This window comes from Stegodyphus dumicola, chromosome 4 (assembly GCF_044657685.1).
Source record: "Stegodyphus dumicola isolate Sdum_Otavi_A_Nest chromosome 4, ASM4465768v1".
In the NCBI taxonomy this organism is placed as follows: Eukaryota; Metazoa; Arthropoda; class Arachnida; order Araneae; family Eresidae; genus Stegodyphus; species Stegodyphus dumicola.
The window spans coordinates 126,578,124-126,596,817 of NC_140771.1; the positions used below are offsets into that span (position 1 = coordinate 126,578,124).

General features: G+C 32.8%; 1 protein-coding gene across 3 annotated transcripts in view; it reads right to left on the reverse strand.

The window, feature by feature from the left end:
* Positions 1–18,694, reverse strand: part of LOC118182413 (nuclear pore membrane glycoprotein 210-like) — a 182,462-nt gene that overhangs the window by 62,246 nt on the left and 101,522 nt on the right. For all 3 annotated transcript variants that reach the window (XR_015040766.1, XM_085815406.1, XM_085815405.1), the window contains exons 21-24: positions 13,688–13,880; positions 8,518–8,621; positions 8,196–8,300; positions 251–352 (exon numbers count right to left, since the gene is read on the reverse strand). Coding sequence is in view for 2 of the 3 variants with exons in the window: in XM_085815406.1 (XP_085671532.1) it covers positions 251–352; positions 8,196–8,300; positions 8,518–8,621; positions 13,688–13,880 (504 nt within the window). In the remaining variant the exon portion in view is untranslated. The remainder of the gene's footprint in view (positions 1–250; positions 353–8,195; positions 8,301–8,517; positions 8,622–13,687; positions 13,881–18,694) is intronic.

The following is an 18,694-nucleotide window of genomic DNA, read 5'->3' on the forward strand; positions in this document are numbered from 1 at the left end:
AAATATATCAAAATGCAACGTAGAAAAAAATATATAAACTAGAAAAAGTAAGCAGTTTAAATACCAAAAATAAGGCAGCTTATAAAATTATGAAAAATTAATCTTAAAATTTATAATGTCTGCAAATTTTCTCCAACAATCAAATCAAATAAAAAAATAAGTTTATGGCTGTTTCAATTCAAAGCACTTATTTAAATAGAAAATATACATATAACTGAATTATTAATATACTAAAAGATTAGTTAGTTACCTCAATTTGTCGAGTATTACTCAAATATGTTACTTCTGCTTTTTTGGCATCACTGGCTTCAACATGAAAATATCCTGATCCTTTTGTGACATTCAAATAGACCTAAAATAAATTTCATTATTACTATTTTTCAAAGGCACAATATAAATAACAGACACTAACAGTAAGTGTATGTATCATTAAGATATGGATTACTTAAACTGATGTTTAGGTAATGCCAATTACAAGCAACATACCGTAAAACTGTTTCTGGCACTGCACTGATCTGCCAGTAATTACCATACAGTAATTGAGTTTTAACAAAGACTATGCTCTTTATAACAAATGTTCACTGACCGCCATTCATCAACAATCTTCCAACAGTGGTTATCAACCAGACTAGGGATTATGCCATTCTGTAACATATCAGCCTACCTCACATCCGTCACACTGACAGTTTGAATAGCAAAATCATGCATTTCCTCAGAGAAAAAGGATTTGATCACGATTGATGTTATAAATTCTTATCACATCATGACTAACACTTGGAGGTGAAGTTAGAAAAGTGTTTCCCTTTCTCAACACAGCTGCTCATTTAATACACGATTCTCATATCACTGACATTTTGCTGAACATGGCAATTCACAGGGAGCTTAAAATTCCTGAAATTCAGATGTATATTGCTAAGATTGCTGAAAATGTTTTTATGAAAATCCCAGATAAGGAAAACAGAACTATCCCTGTATTAAGCTATGATTATGAAAGTCACGATAATCATAGAAGGCCGCTTGCAGTTCTTTGCCACCTAAATCGATAATGTTATGATATATCTTAGTATAACTGATTCGTACATATTTCTGTTCATGTTGCCATTTTGCTTTGTATTTAATTTGTTATGTACTATTACTGTACACTTAACAACACTCACATGATCCTTCAGAAACTGTTTTTGGCAAATAGTGGAATTTTTTTAATCCTCTCAATAATTGCTATTTAATTATGGCTCTAAAATTGCAGAGTTCCAGGTGTTAGTCTTGTTCGGATTCTCTATGTGCTTTGATTACCTCAACTATGTTACCCATGCTGCAAATGTAGTTAAAAACTGTGATTCACTCATCTAAGACCTATTAACCCTTTGACGTGCGCAATATTTATTTTTATAATTTTTCTAACTAAAAACTCTAGCAATTGAATATTATGATCCTAGAGACAAATAATATAGGAATTTAAAAAAATCTACTCTTGCCCATTGTTTTGTGGGTGGTTGTCGCACTGTGAAACCACCGCGCGTCTAGGACTTTGAAACGTACCTAGGTAGTAGGAAAAAAAAAAAAACTTGCCTTTTTCCATGCACGTTTCCAATAAATGACGAAATTTACGAATTAAAAAAAATGCATGTAAGAATTGAATAATATATATATATTTTTACATTATTTTACAAACTAAATCGTCAGAAAAAATTAAAAAATAAACGTTTATGTAATTTTTCTATCGCAGTGAAAGTATAAGTACCTACACAATAAGGACGTTTGCCTACATGGATTAAAAAACTCAGTAAATTAAGGATAAAAAAACTTTTTTTTTTTTTTTTTTTTTTTTTTTAATTTCAAAGAACAAATATTTTTTGTGACACCGTTGAAAGCATCTTTTGTCTTTTTGGTACATGCATAGACCCACATTGTACGTTTCGCATGCGTGTCTTCTTCAATGATGTTTCTTCCTTGTGCTACTGATTGGATCTAAATTTCACTGGTATATGTCCAGCATTATTTAGTTTCTTTTCATCTGGTACATGGAATTTGTGGTTTTTTGGTGTTAATGGGGGGGAGGGGCTTGGTCTTTTTGGCTTTGGTACGGATTCTTCGTTTCCCGTTCATACTTATTTTATTCGTATTTCATCTCAAAATATTCAGAAAATATTTTTAATTTAAATAAAACTTTATACGATTTCTATTTTTAATTACAGCAAAGTATATTTACTTTAAATTTAATACACAGGAAATAATTTATAAAATCACAATATTAGCTTGGGAAGCAAGTGTGTTGAGGTCAGAGAAAAGTCTCTGGAAAAGAAAGACCTTTTTACTGGGCAGATGCATCTATTGTTTAGTAATAAAATAACTCTGTGATTTCAAAACCCCTTATCTATATCCGGGTAAAAATAAAAATTCCTATTTGAGAAGCAAGCAAACGCCATTGTGAAGAACAGTGGTTTCAAGGTGCGACCACCGTGCCTCTAGAGCATTGTGACACAATGCTCTAGTGGGGCAGTGGTCGCGCCCTGAAACCACAAAGCAAATGCCATACATATAGAGGTTTTTTTTTTTATATATGCAGTTTAATTTTTGCTATTTTTTATTGTTTATGATAGAAATCATGATGTGCGATGAATAACTTTTGAAATTTAAAGTTGTTTATATTAATAAAAGGAAGTTATTTTGTCTCACTGAAAACGAATTTTAAAAGACATCTGATTTGAAGTACTAAGACCTAAAACATGTATGATTCTGTAGTCATTTTGTGTTATTTAGAGGTAAAAGATCAGTAATCAGTTGATTTTCACTCAAAAATTTCGGAAGGAAGAGGAGAAAAAAATTAGAAAATTGGTGGTTTCAGGGCACGACCACCGAGTGTCAAAGGGTTAAGAACCATAACAGAATCGAAAATTGACACTGCACTACTCCGGGTTAGTGATTACATGTGGGCACCCATCACAACGAACCACTCAGGTTTGCCTGAGTCAACATTTTGCTGCCTACTACCATATGCAGGGGTGTTTGTGGGACCCCAAAAAATCCCCTGAAACTTTTACGGACTTACTTACCGACATTTTGGAGTTTCGAGAAGGGGGGGAGAGAAATGAATAATTACAATTATGAAGTATTGAATGAAGTTCAATTAATTACTTTTTTTTTTGCAAAATTAATAACCATAAATTTTCAAACATATAAACTACTACATTTTATGTAAATATTTTAAATTAACTGAATTAATTTTTTTTTAAAAAAATTATCTAATTTCTGTTGCTTTTTTTTTTTTTTTTTTTTTTAAATATTTTTTTTTTTAATTTTATTTTCTGATGTTTGTAGGCTCTTGTCTTTTTTTTTTGTGGTGAACTTCATAATTGCAGGAAGGTTGACTTTTATTTTCCTCATTTACAGTTGAAGAAATTTCCTCGAGAACTGTACATGCAGAGGTAGAAGCAGTTTGCTTTTCTGCGAATGTAGAAGGTTTTTCAGAGATTTTTATAGGTGACTCATCTGAAATACATGTTTTTAAGTCCTCTTGATATGTTTTCCAACTTCTATTCATATTCAGTAAGAGATCTTTGTGAATTGGATCAGTCATTGAATTTTTTGAGCCATATTTTTCACATGAGGTTTCTTTAGAAGCCATTAAATCATATTTAATAGTCTGCACTGCATGTAGGGAATCAATCTTAAGAGAGGTTCTATAGTCAGTGACAAGTGTATCCATTAAGTTGAATGCACTTTCCACTAAGGGGCCATGGAAGCAGCTAAGGCAGGCTTTGACCAATTTAGCCAATGTAGGATACTTATAATCATTTGTGAAATCATCTTTTAAATTAAAAACTTTAGACCAATATTTATCAATTGTACACTTGACTTGATTTCCACTTTCATCAGATGTGTAGAGCATTTCTTTGGTGATATCAATATCACTCTGGTATAACCTTATTTCAGCTTCTACTTTTGACTTTTCATTATCAATAAAAATATGGGACATAAAAGATGATAATTTTTCAAGTACTAAGACCTAAAACATGTATGATTCTGTAGTCATTTTGTGTTATTTAGAGGTAAAAGATCAGTAATCAGTTGATTTTCACTCAAAAATTTCGGAAGGAAGAGGAGAAAAAAATTAGAAAATTGGTGGTTTCAGGGCACGACCACCGAGTGTCAAAGGGTTAAGAACCATAACAGAATCGAAAATTGACACTGCACTACTCCGGGTTAGTGATTACATGTGGGCACCCATCACAACGAACCACTCAGGTTTGCCTGAGTCAACATTTTGCTGCCTACTACCATACGCAGGGGTGTTTGTGGGACCCCAAAAAATCCCTTGAAACTTTTACGGACTTACTTACCGACATTTTGGAGTTTCAAAAAGGGGGGAAGAGAAATGAATAATTACAATTATGAAGTATTGAATGAAGTTCAATTAATTACTTTTATTTGCAAAATTAATAACCATAAATTTTCAAACATATAAACTACTACATTTTATGTAAATATTTTAAATTAACTGAATTAATTTTTTTTTTAAAAAAATTATCTAATTTCTGTTGCCTTTTTTTTTTTTTTTTTTTTTTTTTTTTTTTTTTTTTTTAAATTTTATTTTCTGATGTTTGTAGGCTTGTCTTTCTTTTGTGGTGAACTTCATAATTACAGGAAGGTTGACTTTTATTTTCCTCATTTACAGTTGAAGAAATTTCCTCAAGAACTGCACATGCAGAGGTAGAAGCAGTTTGCTTTTCTGCGAATGTAGAAGGTTTTTCAGAGATTTTTATAGGTGACTCATCTGAAATACATGTTTTTAAGTCCTCTTGATATGTTTTCCAACTTCTATTCATATTCAGTAAGAGATCTTTGTGAATTGGATCAGTCATTGAATTTTTTGAGCCATATTTTTCACATGAGGTTTCTTTAGAAGCCATTAAATCATATTTAATAGTCTGCACTGCATGTAGGGAATCAATCTTAAGAAAGGTTCTATAGTCAGTGACAAGTGTATCCATTAAGTTGAATGCACTTTCCACTAATGGGCCATGGAAGCAGCTAAGGCAGGCTTTGACCAATTTAGCCAATGTAGGATACTTATAATCATTTGTGAAATCATCTTTTAAATTAAAAACTTTAGACCAATATTTATCAATTGTACACTTGACTTGAATTCCACTTTCATCAGATGTGTAGAGCATTTCTTTGGTGATATCAATATCACTCTGGTATAACCTTATTTCAGCTTCTACTTTTGACTTTTCATTATCACTAAAAATATGGGACATAAAAGATGATAATTTTTCAAAAGCTAATACTGTACTGGTTTTACCTCTTACCTGGATCTTTACCTGGATCGAATGCTGTAAAACTAATTAGATATGAATTTTTAAGGGGTAATTTCTGTTTCATATGCTGTGCTGTATTAGTATAAGCTTTCATCAAAGAAATTTGGAATTCTTTTGCTATTGGATGATTTTTTGATAATTTCTTTAGGAGAGTGGAAGCTTCTGCCCCAGTAAATATTACTTTGCTAGGTAGATGGAATTCCGGATTTGTGACATTAACCTTTAATAAATCATTATAAGATGGGCACTCTATATTTTCTGGCTTCATAAAATAAGAGAAAAATTTTGCCATCAATTTATAAATACTGGAATGCATTAAATGAAGCATTGGTTTTTTTGTTTCAAATAATTTAATATAAATGTTGAACTCTGGTAATACTGCTGAATATAATGCCACATGCAATAAAGTTTTGTTTTGCATAACAAATAACCCATTTAGTATTCTTTTTTCCCGAGCTAAAGCATTCTTTGTGAGTTGTTGGGAATGCAAGCAAGAATACACTCCTTCAACAACTTTTTCTGGGCTGCAGAAATATTTCTTTTATTGTATACAGTTTCAACATAAAATAATCCCCTTTATCAGTTTTATCCAAGTAGTGAAAATAAAATGCAATAAGAGCATCCCACAGATCTTTGATTCTTTCTAAAACACATAAAATGTACACCCACCTATGGTCTGGGTCTCTTCAAGGGCTTAAGTTTTTTAATGGCAAGGGATTCACAGATTTTGAAAAAATTTTCTCTTTTCCTGCAGCTTTTCATATCAAAATAGATGTCATCAAACAAATCTTCTAAGTATCTATCAAAACATGAAGCAAATTTTTTTGCACAGTTATTAGCTGTGTGACATGTGTCACCACAAATATCTAATAAGTGGGGTGCTTTATTTGATCGTAGTCTGGTTTCAACATCCTTTTTTTTTTCCTCGCATGGTGTTACATGAGTCCATTAATAAACTAATTAAGTTTGCCCATGGAATATTATTATCTTCAATAGTATTAACAACTGCTTTAAAAACAGCTTCTGAATTGCAAGATTCCATCTTTAGAGATGCAAAATGATGAACTACAACTTCATTTTGATTGTTGTCATAAAACTGCACCAATATTGCCAGTATACTTTCTTGAGCATTGCTAGTACTTTCATCCAAATTTAGAGAAAATGGAGTCTCCTTTAAAGTTTTAATGCTATTTTCTTTAATAGTTTTTGCGAGCCCATATTTCATCTTATAACATGCAGTAGTCCTGGACATTTCCAACGAGTTTAGTGCCGTCTGATCACGGCTCAACTGTTTGCAGAGTTCAATTAAATTGGGAGCTACATTGAAAGAAAGAGAATTCTCGGCGATAAACGAAGTTATTAATACCTCTTGGCGTGCTTTTCTTGTCACTATATCCAATGGCCGAGCATCAGTCTCCAGTAAGTCATCAGTATTTTTTGAATTAGCATAATTACTTAAAGTCATTGAATGTCTAATGCACTTTGAATATTTTATGTGCATCACAGTTTTAGAATGATTTGTGAAAGCCTTGAATCCTTCCCCACCATACTTCAGCAGTGAGTTACAAAAAACACAATATGCTTGTCCAGCAACATTTATTTTCTTGCACCATGTGCTGATGGTATCCCCATTACCATCTCTCCGTTCAATCCAATTCCACCTAAATGCATTCCGGACACCTTCTTCTAATTGTATAATATCACTATTTGTATCGAGAAATTTCATAGTGAAATTCTCTTGCGTACATAAATAAAAAAATATTTCAATAAATGAAACGAAAAATTTACACGTGCATCAATAAACGAAACGAAAATTTTACACATCGGAGAAAAAAAGTTGAGAAGCGATCAATGACAAATAGCTAATAGGGCGAAAAATCCCCCTTCTCTACTTATTGGTGCCACGCCAGGAGAGATAAGACCTTTGAACCCAGAGTCACGTGATCGCACATCTGGTCGAACGAAGTCTCTCCCTTTTTTTCTCTGCCGCGCCTACTTGCGGAAAAGAATCCAGAAGAGAATGTCCGAGAACCGGGGGAATGAGTCATAACTCGCAATAAGGAAAGAAGAAAAAAGAAGTTTTTTTCCCTCTTTTCACGCATTATCACTGCCTTTGGAGAAAGAAAGGAAAAGTTTTCACCACACACACTGACCTTGCGTTTTCTGCTTTCAAAGCAAACAAAATTACCCAGATCAAAATAAATAATTCATTATTATTCCTACTTCCTTTTGAACGACGATCCCCGGAATTCCGGGATTTCCCCGGAGCACAAACACCCCTGCATATGTCATATTTCCCCCTCCACTCAATACAACAACATGTCATTTCAAGCATATGTGTCAACTTTTACCTCTATATCTACATTATCTGTGAATTACTGGATTTTCAAATGTTAATGGACTTTTGGGTCACCCTGTATTTTCCCATATACTCTATATAATTTAATTTAAGAGCATTTATTTTATCTCAGGGAAGAAGTATTTAAATAGTAAAATTCATATAAAACATCAACTTTCTAAAAGAAAAAAATTCTCTAATTAATTTAACTAATATTTTTTTTATTTTGAGATCTGCAAATGTCAATTTGAAGAGTATCTTGGAGAATGTTTAAAAAATAATACCTTTAAGAAATTACAATCTTTCACAATAATTATTAATTTTATATCAATAAATCAAGTATAAATAGTCTGATTTTCCTACAAATGTGGGTTAATATGAAATATTCAAAAAGATATACATTAAAAAAGGATATTTTTTCCACTCTTACTTTCTCAATCATAGTCTTAAAAAGTATTGCAGAAGTTATTTGGACGTATCTTGGAATTATTATAAATATATAGCTATTAGTACAAATTTCATTTAGAAATATTTACCTTGTTGGAGGGGCTGTTATAAACTGATATCGTTTTCGGACTAACTTCAGCTTCTTCCACAAGAATGAAATTTAATGAACTATTAATAGAGGGGAACACTTTGTCCTGAAAATACATATATAACAGAATTGTTCACCATAATTAAGAGGAAAATAATGTAAGCATTCTATTAAAAAAAGAGAGAGAGAGAGAAAGGTTCAATGACAGAAAAGTCTGGCAGCTATTTGCAAATTTTATTTCTGATACTAAGACTGTAGGGCAATAATTATACAAATTGCTGTAAGGCATGTATTATGATTCAAAAGATTATGTTTTTACTCACATTGGGCATATCCATGCCCTTAAGGAAGGATGACTTATATCCTGTTATGCTTGCTATAATTCTCAGATTTCCTTCAGAACCATATGGATGCAAAACTTGATAATCTTAACAGAAAAAAAAAAGAAAATTTCATGTCTGAAGAAGTTTTTATCGTACTCAAGAAATTCATTTTAAGTTTGTAAAAATAAAGTAAAAAAAAAAAAAAAAAAACCACTATTCTCAGCTCCAGCTTTAAGTACAATGGCAATTAGAAACAATCAAACAATCACTATTTAAGTGCTTAAATTACACACAAAATGTCACTTAGATAAATATTTTAAGCAACAAGGTCCATATATATTACAATTTGTGGCACTTCTGAATTGACCACTGTAACTAATAATGTCCCCACTTTTCTATCAACATGGTGTAATTTTCTGTGCATATGTGTATATATATATCTTTTTACATTTTTAAAATTTATTCATTATTTTGATACAGCAGAAACAATGAGATTCTAAACCCTCTGAACTGCAAATTGTTTCACTATGAAATTAGCTACTGTGAACATATTTCCCCAAATGAGCAAGCAGATCTAATGAACACCTAAGTTCATGACTGATATAATACTTGATATATTTCTTAGTCTTTGAACTCAGAGTTCTTGAACAGTTTTCTAAGAGTCAACACTCTCTTTGGCAGTTAACAGAATCAAAGTTTTCTTGAAATGATGAATCAGTTTAAGAATTAAAGGATACCATGACATCTGCTCTGAAATTGCCTTATGTTTAATCCAAAAATAATTTTATTCTGGATAAGGATGACAAAAATGAAAGGAATAGCTCAGTTAAAGCAACAACTAGTACAACGATAAAAGATAAAAGTCTCCGCTGGATTCATTATAGCAGCAAGATGGGAAGCTTAAAATTGAAAACATTTCAAGAGGGAACTCATCTTATCTGGGATATTAACACCCCAGCATTTGCCCAGAATTTCACAGTAGTCTTATTGGTCATCCTTCTGGTATTATGAAGAAAATACCATTAAGTATGCAAATTCGTGGATTATTTCTGAAGAATCTGTATGTATGTATGCATATATATGTTATGTGAAAATCAGTGACCCGTAAAGCTAAAAAATTTTGAACACAAATCCATTTGAATATGAGCCCATCAACACACAAATTTTGAAATTGCTTTTCATTTATTTCACATTTTGAGTGAACTTAATATGAAAATTAGATTAACAAACTCCACAATTTAAAAGCAATGTGTTGCCACAAAGCAGAAGATATTTGTGTTTCAATTAAAATAATAAAAAATTCAGCAATTTAAAAGAAATATCTCAGCAAAGATATTTGTGTTTTGACTTAAATCAACACGCTCAGTGATTTAAAAGAAATGTGTTACTACTGCCTAAAATAAAATATTTTCATCTTCCACAAACCAGGGTGTTGCCATTTGGAAAAACAAAAGATATGTGATTTTTCAATCTGTCAGTGACTGATCCACAAAGTGATAAAAACAATAAGCACAGTTCTATACCTGTCACTATTAATTATTAGCTGGAGTTGTGAAATTACACTAACTGGGCTCTCTCTCAATATACGAGGGCCATCCAGGAAGTAGATTACGTTTCCGTCTGTGTCCGCTAGGGGCGGGGCTAGCGCGGCCATCTTGGGGTCAGAGCGTTGCGCAGCTTAGTCTGCATCTAGCCGTGCTAGTGAGAGGTTCGTGCTGTGCTCCGTTCAGATACTGTGACGGTTTGAAATGTCTGCGTTAATTGAAAATCCCGCGAGCTGCGCTCAGTAATAAGGTTTCTGACTGCAAAAAACTGTAAACCGATAGAAATCTATCGGCAGCTTCGTGAAGTGTATGGGGACAACATTATCACTGAAGGTGGAGTGCGTCAGTGGGTCATAAGATTTCAAAATGGCCGAACCAATGTTCACGACGAAGATCGAAGTGGGAGACCCAGCATAGTGACCGCCGAACTTCTCGAAAAAGTCGATGCTAAAGTCCGTGAAAATCGAAATTTCACAATAACGGAACTTTCTTTGAGTTTTCCACAAATTTCGTGAAGTTTGTTGCACGAAATCATCAGCGAAAAGAAGAAGAGGTAACGAAGTGGTTGAAGGCGCAGGCGGCCGAATTTTTCGACGAAGGAATTTCCAAGCTCGTACATCGCTACGATAAATGCCTTAATTTGTATGGTGACTATGTAGAAAAGTAGTATTTGAGTGTGGCTTTCATCTGTATATAATAAAATTTGTTTCCTATACTTTGTTAATTTTTTATTCCAAAACGTAATCTACTTTCTGGATAGCCCTCATATATATAACTATTTTAGGTAGCTGGCTATGTAAGCGGATAGTTTTGGAAAAAAAAGGTCAGAAGTTTATCTTAGCATCTTTCTAGCAACATCAGTTGTCACAAAAGTTTTAGAACAACACCAGATTTCCTGATTAGAAGCATTTCTTAAATTCATTAAGATCAAAGAAAACCTACTGTAGTTACAGAATTTAGTAAAATTCTTGATTTTCAAAAGTTTTAGACCAGAGATAGTCAACCTATATATACCTACCAACCACTTCGGTGATAGTAAAATTTCCTTACCGCCCACTGGTTTCGCAGTAACATAATTTAGCTTAAATGCAAAGTTATTTTCTGAGTGGAGGCCAGGGGCGTAGCTAGAGGGGGTGCAAGGGGGGGGCACTGAATCCAAGAGGTGCCAAACTGATGTTACGACATTTTAGAATTAAATGTTTTCCATCCTTGGCACGCAGTAGGGGGCGCAAAATCTTCAGTTGTCCCTGGGCGCTGAAAACCCTAGCTACGACTGTGGTGGAGGTTTAGTAAAAAATATATATAGTTGAATTTATCCATTTACTTATATTTATAAGAGATAGAAAATTTATATCCTGCTTAGCTAGCCAGGACACCGGTTCCAAGGAAACTGTTTCGGCAAAAATACTTCAGCAGTAGAAAAAGAGAAATTTGTTTCCCAAAAAATTTCTTCTAGCCTCACACTTTTTAAAGATGTGACAATCACAATATGTGAGCTATATTCACAGAACAATATCTAAGAGAAGTAGCAAACTCGTATAAATATAAGGAAAGAGGAGAGCTGCATGCAGGAGAATGGACCTTCATCATCAGATGGACAAAAGCCTCTACTGCCACCATTAAAGCTTAAATTGCCCACTAGTGTAAAAGTGACCACACGTCCCGATGTTGGTCGGACAGTCCCGCTTTTTGGAGGGCTGTCCCGCGTCCCACCGATTTTTTAAAATGTCCCGCTTTTTAGAAAACATCCGCATTTCTTATTTTAAATGTAGTGTAAAAATATATTACCCATTATTTATTAATTATTATAGTAAATATAAAGAAATAAAAAATACATAATTAAAAAAACACATAAAATGTATGCAGAGTAAACTAAATTAGGCAATTTAACGAGTTAGATTTACTCGGCGGTGTTCTATCATTAACGTTACGTTTCGTCAGCGAATATGTATTATTAACGGAGGAACAGCTAGCATTAGCTGAAGGGCTATTTGCTTTCCACACCATAAACCACAATCAAAGTTTCAGATCAATTGATTGTATGTCGCAAATGATCAAAACATCGTATAACAAAAAATTTGGTGTATGAGTAAAATGTTACAAGCAAGCACATGTTATGTCGCTAGTACAGTAAATGTTCAGTAACAAAATGTGCATGATGAAGGGTACAGTGGGAAGGTATTGTCTCTTAGAAGTAACCTTGAAGAAGTGTAGCAGTGAATTTTAAAGATTTGCTTAAGGTTTATGGAGCATTTCCCTCAGATTTCCTTTATCTTTTTGCATGAAATAGTCAGGAGGCATTTGTTTATCTGTAATTTTGGTCAAGATGATTGTTAAAACAGCTAATGTCTGAATACAAAATAAAGCACATCAACATTTCGGCAGCAGTACCATGATGAGAATGACAAATTCCTGGACCATGTTATCCAAGGTGATGAATACTTTGCCCAAGTTTGGGAACAATTAGTGCGTTGGCATCATAGTAAATCTCATAAAGTTTAAATTCAAGCAGATTATGCTATCACAGTGTTTTGGGAAAAAACCCATTTTTGCTCACTGGTTTCTGATTTAGAGCTCAGAATGTCAACACATATTGTTACTGTGAAACATGGTGAAAATTGCTACAGGCTATTCAGAAACAAACAATACATTGTGCTCAGCATCAATACTGTTCTGTTATTTGATAACACTCAGTACCTATAACACAGCACAGTGTTTTGGGCCAGAAAACACTTTTACAACTGCTTTCTGATTTAGAACTGAGAATGATAACACATACTGTTACTGTGAAACTTGGTGAACATTGCCAGGCTATTCAGAAACACGCAATGGTGTTCAGCACCAATACTGTTTTGTTATTTGATAACACCCAGAACCAATACAGCTTCTTATACAACAGATCTCCCAGAGAAATTCTGATGAGAAGTATTTGAACAACCACTACATAATTCCAATCTTACCTCTCATAATTTCCATCTTTTCTTATGTCTTAAGATACTGTAGTCCAAACAACATTATCAAAGGAATGAAGGAGTGCAGACAGCTGTCACATATTAATTCCAATGTTAAGCAGCATAATTCTATGGTGTAGGGTTCAAACATTAATCTCATGACGTTAAAAATGTATTAAATTGATGGGTGATTATGCTGAAAAATAATTAAACAATTGCTCTACCTTTTGTAACAAATCTTCCCATAAAATTATGTTTACTCTCTGTAGACAGATAAAAGGAAGCTTATTTACTGAATATCCCTGGTATTTTGGTTAGAATAAGATACATTTTTAACTATTTTAAATTAAAGAATAAATGAATAATTATTTGCCTTACTTGAAGGCAATATACTTTTCAACCCTACAACATATTTTACACAATAAAGTATAGGGCACTACAACTACGAAAAATTTTGAAATTTAACTTGTTTTTAATGACTCTAAGTGATGCATTTAAGGTAATAAGAATAAATACTCTGTACAGAATTATATGCAGAACAAATGCCAGTCTCTTACAGGAAAAAGAAGCAGACATCACAAATTTATACAGAATATACTATACACAAAAAAATGCTCATTAAAATTTAATCCATTGCAGTAAGAAATAGCATGACAGTAAATATTTAGAACTCACATTTTGCTTTGAAATGAGTATTTTGAACACTCATTAATCTTGTCTTGACACCTTCATTACTAGAAAAATAAGCCAATGTATAATCAGACAGATACCATTTTATATCAAACGAAGATATGTTATGGAATTCTCGACCCAGACTATCTTTCACAATAACTTCCACTTCCAAATCTTCTGTACCGAGTATAGCAATCTAAAAGTAAAATACATACAAATCAGAAGTAATAGCAGGGGGAAAGTCCTTTTATTTTAGCTATTACCAAATGAAGAAATCTATGTGTTATACCCTCGTTAACAATTTTACACATAACAACTACTAACTGAAGATAATGCTTTTGAAAATAATATGCAGTGGAATACAGAAAAAGCATGCATACAATTTGATTTAAAATGATTACAGACTATATATAGTATATATATTATAATACAATACAGTCAAAAGTCTTTAATCCGGAATCGTCGGGACTTCGGCAATTCCAGATTATAGATCAACAATTTAAATCTGATGAGATGGCATGCAGAAATTATCAAATTAAAAATATGAAACTGTAATTTATAAAATAAAGAGCAATTATGATCTAAAGGATATCAAAATGTTCTGCAAAGGGAATCATATGAATACAGTTTCATTATAAAATAACTGCTTAATAACATCAAATCGCTTTTAAAATTGTAAAGTCAAACCCCCAAGTTTGTGTTTCAAGTTTAGTGATTTTTTTCAAAGTCGATTCACTTTTGCACATGGAACTGCAAATGATACAGTTTTTTTTATCTATAATTGTTACCCCAAGTCTGTGTTTCAAGCGATTCAATTTTACAAGTGCAGGTGCAAATGCTAGAATTTCCTTATCCGGACCAATCACGGGAAGGGATAGGTCACAAGAGATTTGTCAGAACTGGCTTAGACCAATTGGGGGAAAGGGGAAACATTTAAAAAAGGTGTGAGGGAGAATTTGTATAGAAAACAGTCCCTTTTTTGTTCACACACTTTGCACATCCACATCGTGCTGTTGTTGTTTGGTCATACCTCAATGTCTAAACAGAAAGACTTAAGCTTAAAATATAAAGAGCTGTTGAGGCAATATGATGCTTTACCAAAAAATGCAGTTAATGTGAAGCTTCTGTACAGCTCGAAGTTCCAAAATCTGCATTATGTACATGGTTGAAAAGAAGGAAGGCAATTTTGGATGAACTGATGGCAAGTGCAAATGTCTCACGTAAGCAGAAGCGAAGCGAAAAGTGTACTGATGTAAAAACTGCCCTCTTGGAGTGGTTTTGAAATGGCAGGAAGAGGCATGCTACTATGTTGCGAGAAATCCTCCATCAAAAGATGCACGATGAAACTTTCCTCAAATATTTGGGAATCAATGAAAATATCCAGACTTCCTATGAAAAGAGCGATACAAAAATCACTTAAGTTATCAGAGAAAACAAAGAGATTAGTGAAGATGAAAGTCAGTCCAAAGACGAAAATCCGGATTCAGGGTTCGTAGCCACATTTTAATTAAAAAAATAAGCACCTATAAGCACTTTTCAAGCACATTTTAAGGAAAAAATAAGCACCTGTCTAATTACATTATACACAACTGCATAACCTTAAAAGAAATATTAGACTTGTAATTTAAAATATGAGCAATGCAATATTTATTAAGAGAATGAGCATAACCTCAACCATGGAAAACAATTAACCTTTTTGGTACTATTAGGTTTCGAGAGCCGTAAAAAATCGCCAAACTATTGTTGATGCGAATGCTGCCAAAAATAATTGCGGCAAGAAAGGAAGTATAATGGTAAATAACTATCTAAGATTGACGTTTTAATTTAGATGAAAGATTAATTTCATATAATACTTTTTTATTATTATAATTTATATGAAAAAGGCTAAACATGATTGAGTGGGGGCACGTTTGCTAGATTTGGCGCTTTTGTGCATACATTTTCGCTGCAATTTTGTTAAGGCCCTCAAAACAGAATAGTACCACTTAAAAAAAAAAAAAAAAAAAAAAAAAAAAAAAATAAATGACAGTTCAATTTACAAAATTAGTTTACAATGAGAGGGAAAAAAACTCTGTAGAACTAAACTATATTACAAGATTTAATGATGAAATTTCAGTTCAAAATATAGAAAATAAGCCATATTAATTGTATTCGTTTGGCACCTAATAATAAATACAATTTATTTTTCCACTCATATTAATATTTAAATAATTTAACTTGAATCAAAATTCTGAACATTTTCTAAATTTTCATTGCATAACAGTTTTCCCTTAACATATATTCCAAGGAAAGTAATTTAAGTAAAAAAGAAGCACATTTCTGAAATCAGAAGACAGGAAATTGTTTCATGCAGTCATCTTTTAACTGTAAAAGCTCAACTAACCCGCACACTCAGAAATTGCCGAATATTCCAGATAGTAACTGGAAAAAGAGGAGTGGGGAGAGATTGTAGCCGTTCTTTAGATTTCTCGACTAAATAAATGATTTTGACATTTCAATATGTGCATCATATAAAAATAGACCAACGGAACTGAGAAATATTCTTAGAAAGCACAGTAAAACTCTTTTAAGTGTTCATAAACAAATATCAGACTGAACATCAAAATTAATTATCTCTGCAAAATACCGCAAACGTTATTGTGCAATACGTGCGGCGAAATTCTTCCACATGTGATATTACACAATCGGAATCAACAGCTGCCGGTATTCGGAGAATAAAGAACTAAATAAAGGAAAAGAGACTTACTAATCTGGGGTGTTTCTGATTCTAATTTTCAACAGACTGCGTTAAATTTCCGGAATAGAATCAATCTTCGCTTCGGATGGGTAGACCACAAAAATTTTAGTCCTATTCAATCCAGATTGGACAGTGACAAAAAAAAAGTCTGCTACTTCAATATTAGAGGTTTTGCGGAGAAAGGGGAGAACCTTCCAACCTCCGTACTGTATAATGTATTGGCACAATAAAAAAATAAATAAATAAAAAATGAAATTTTTTTGACTATTAGATTACTTTCCTTTAATTTAAGCCATTCCAAATATTATTCCTTAGAAAGCTAATCTGTGTAAAAACACACCCATTTTTGGAAGTTTATCTATACTTCAGCAGTTACTGCAACTATATTATTATAAATATTCATGCATATATTCATAATAAAAGCATAATGATCATAATAAACACAAATGTGAACTGACCACGCGGAACAAGAATGCAAATTATTAAAATCTTGATAGAAATTCAAACGTGTGTAGTATTTGGGTGGAAGGAAAAGAATACCGAATGTACCGGAGTTTTCTACCGTTTTCGCAATTCTTTAACCAATAGAACGACATGCACCTGTCTGTACTCTCGCGTGCACCATAGGTTACGTTAATGCAGAGGAGAAAGGGGGGAAAATAAATTTCCGGGAGTATGATTCACCATCTGACGCTGCATATAAAGAAGAAAAGTTGTTTATTTAGTTTCGGCTTTGGTACGGGAAAAAAATGCACGTTTATAAAAAAAAGCACTAAAAGCAAAAAACAAAAAATAAGGGCTTTAAAGAAAAAGTAAGCACCTATAAGGGCCTTTATATTTTATTTTCAAATATAAGGACTTATTAGCACTTGTAAGGACCGCTACAAACCCTGGGATCCTATACCAACAGCACCAGAGTTTCGACAAGCATAAAAATTTTGAGAATGCTCAAACTTAAAGGTGGAGATGCAGGAAGTTACAAGCAATGCCATCTCTTGGAAACAGCTGTTGGAAAGCTACTAAGAAGAAATATGCAGCAAACTCGAATGAGAGAAATTTTTAAATAATGTATGACATGCTTACATACTGTACTGGCATGTATAACATGTTGATATAATTAATTTTTCTGAATGAAGACTGCTTTTACCATCTATGGAAAAAAGTAATGAAAGTTTTCTTACAAAAATGTATGTAATTTATATATTAAACAGAATAAATATAGAAATGCAGAATTAATCTCAACAGCAGGGGCCTATACAAGGAAAGAGAGGGTTCAGGTATGTGCACATTTTATTCATAAAAATTTATTGAAACCTTATATAAAATAAGTCTGTTTTATTTTTATATCCCCCACCCCTGAAAATATCCAACCATGTATCCTTAACTGAAACAAAATTCTGCTTGTAGCCCAGCACCGCATATAAAATCTAACCACTTTATAAAATCAAATAAGTTTGGAACGGACATGATCGTATTAAGCGGTACCCACTGTATTAATTTTTTCCTCTTCATTTATAAGGAAATCTATTGGCTTGTTGTTGTAGTTCAAACATTTTAATTCCAAGTGACACTTTGAAGGTCTTTTGTTCCTGTTTGGACATCATTTGATTATTTATCAGTTATAAACTAGCAATTTTTTCTTGTTGTTTTACTAACCATTTACCCATTGATAATTAGATGTGATAAAATATTATAATTAATAATAAATAAGTACAAAAAATTCATACAGTATCTGAACTCATAACTAACAAATAATCACTGAGAGTGTGAATAACGTTCTGTCGTCACTAAAGGTTAATTGCAATATCACAGTAGACATTAGCAATGTTTTCCCACTTTAGTCCAGACTCGGTGTTGTCACTCTCATACAAAAACAATGGCCGAGTCTGCTGTCAAACTCTAGTCAAGCCTAATCAGCTTTTGGTGGCGTTACACATAACATTAAAAAAGAAGCTAAAATAAATTAATCAGTGATAAGTTTTGGTATCAAGTGTCCTCTATGAAGACATTAGATTACTAAATTTTGACATCTTCTATTGACAAATTATACTACAAAGTGTTTACAAATGAATGGTGTGGTTTTAAAAATTTAATAATAAATCTATGCAGCGTCAGTTTCCAAGATGATGACACAACAGGAAAAGGCTTTCTGTGAGCTCCATTTTTAGGTATCCAGTTCTGTGATTTCAGTGCAGTATCAGTTTCGTGCATGTTTTCTGGGTGGTGTCCTACGAGAAAGTGCATGGCCCGTTTTCCTTTGAAGAAGGAGCTGT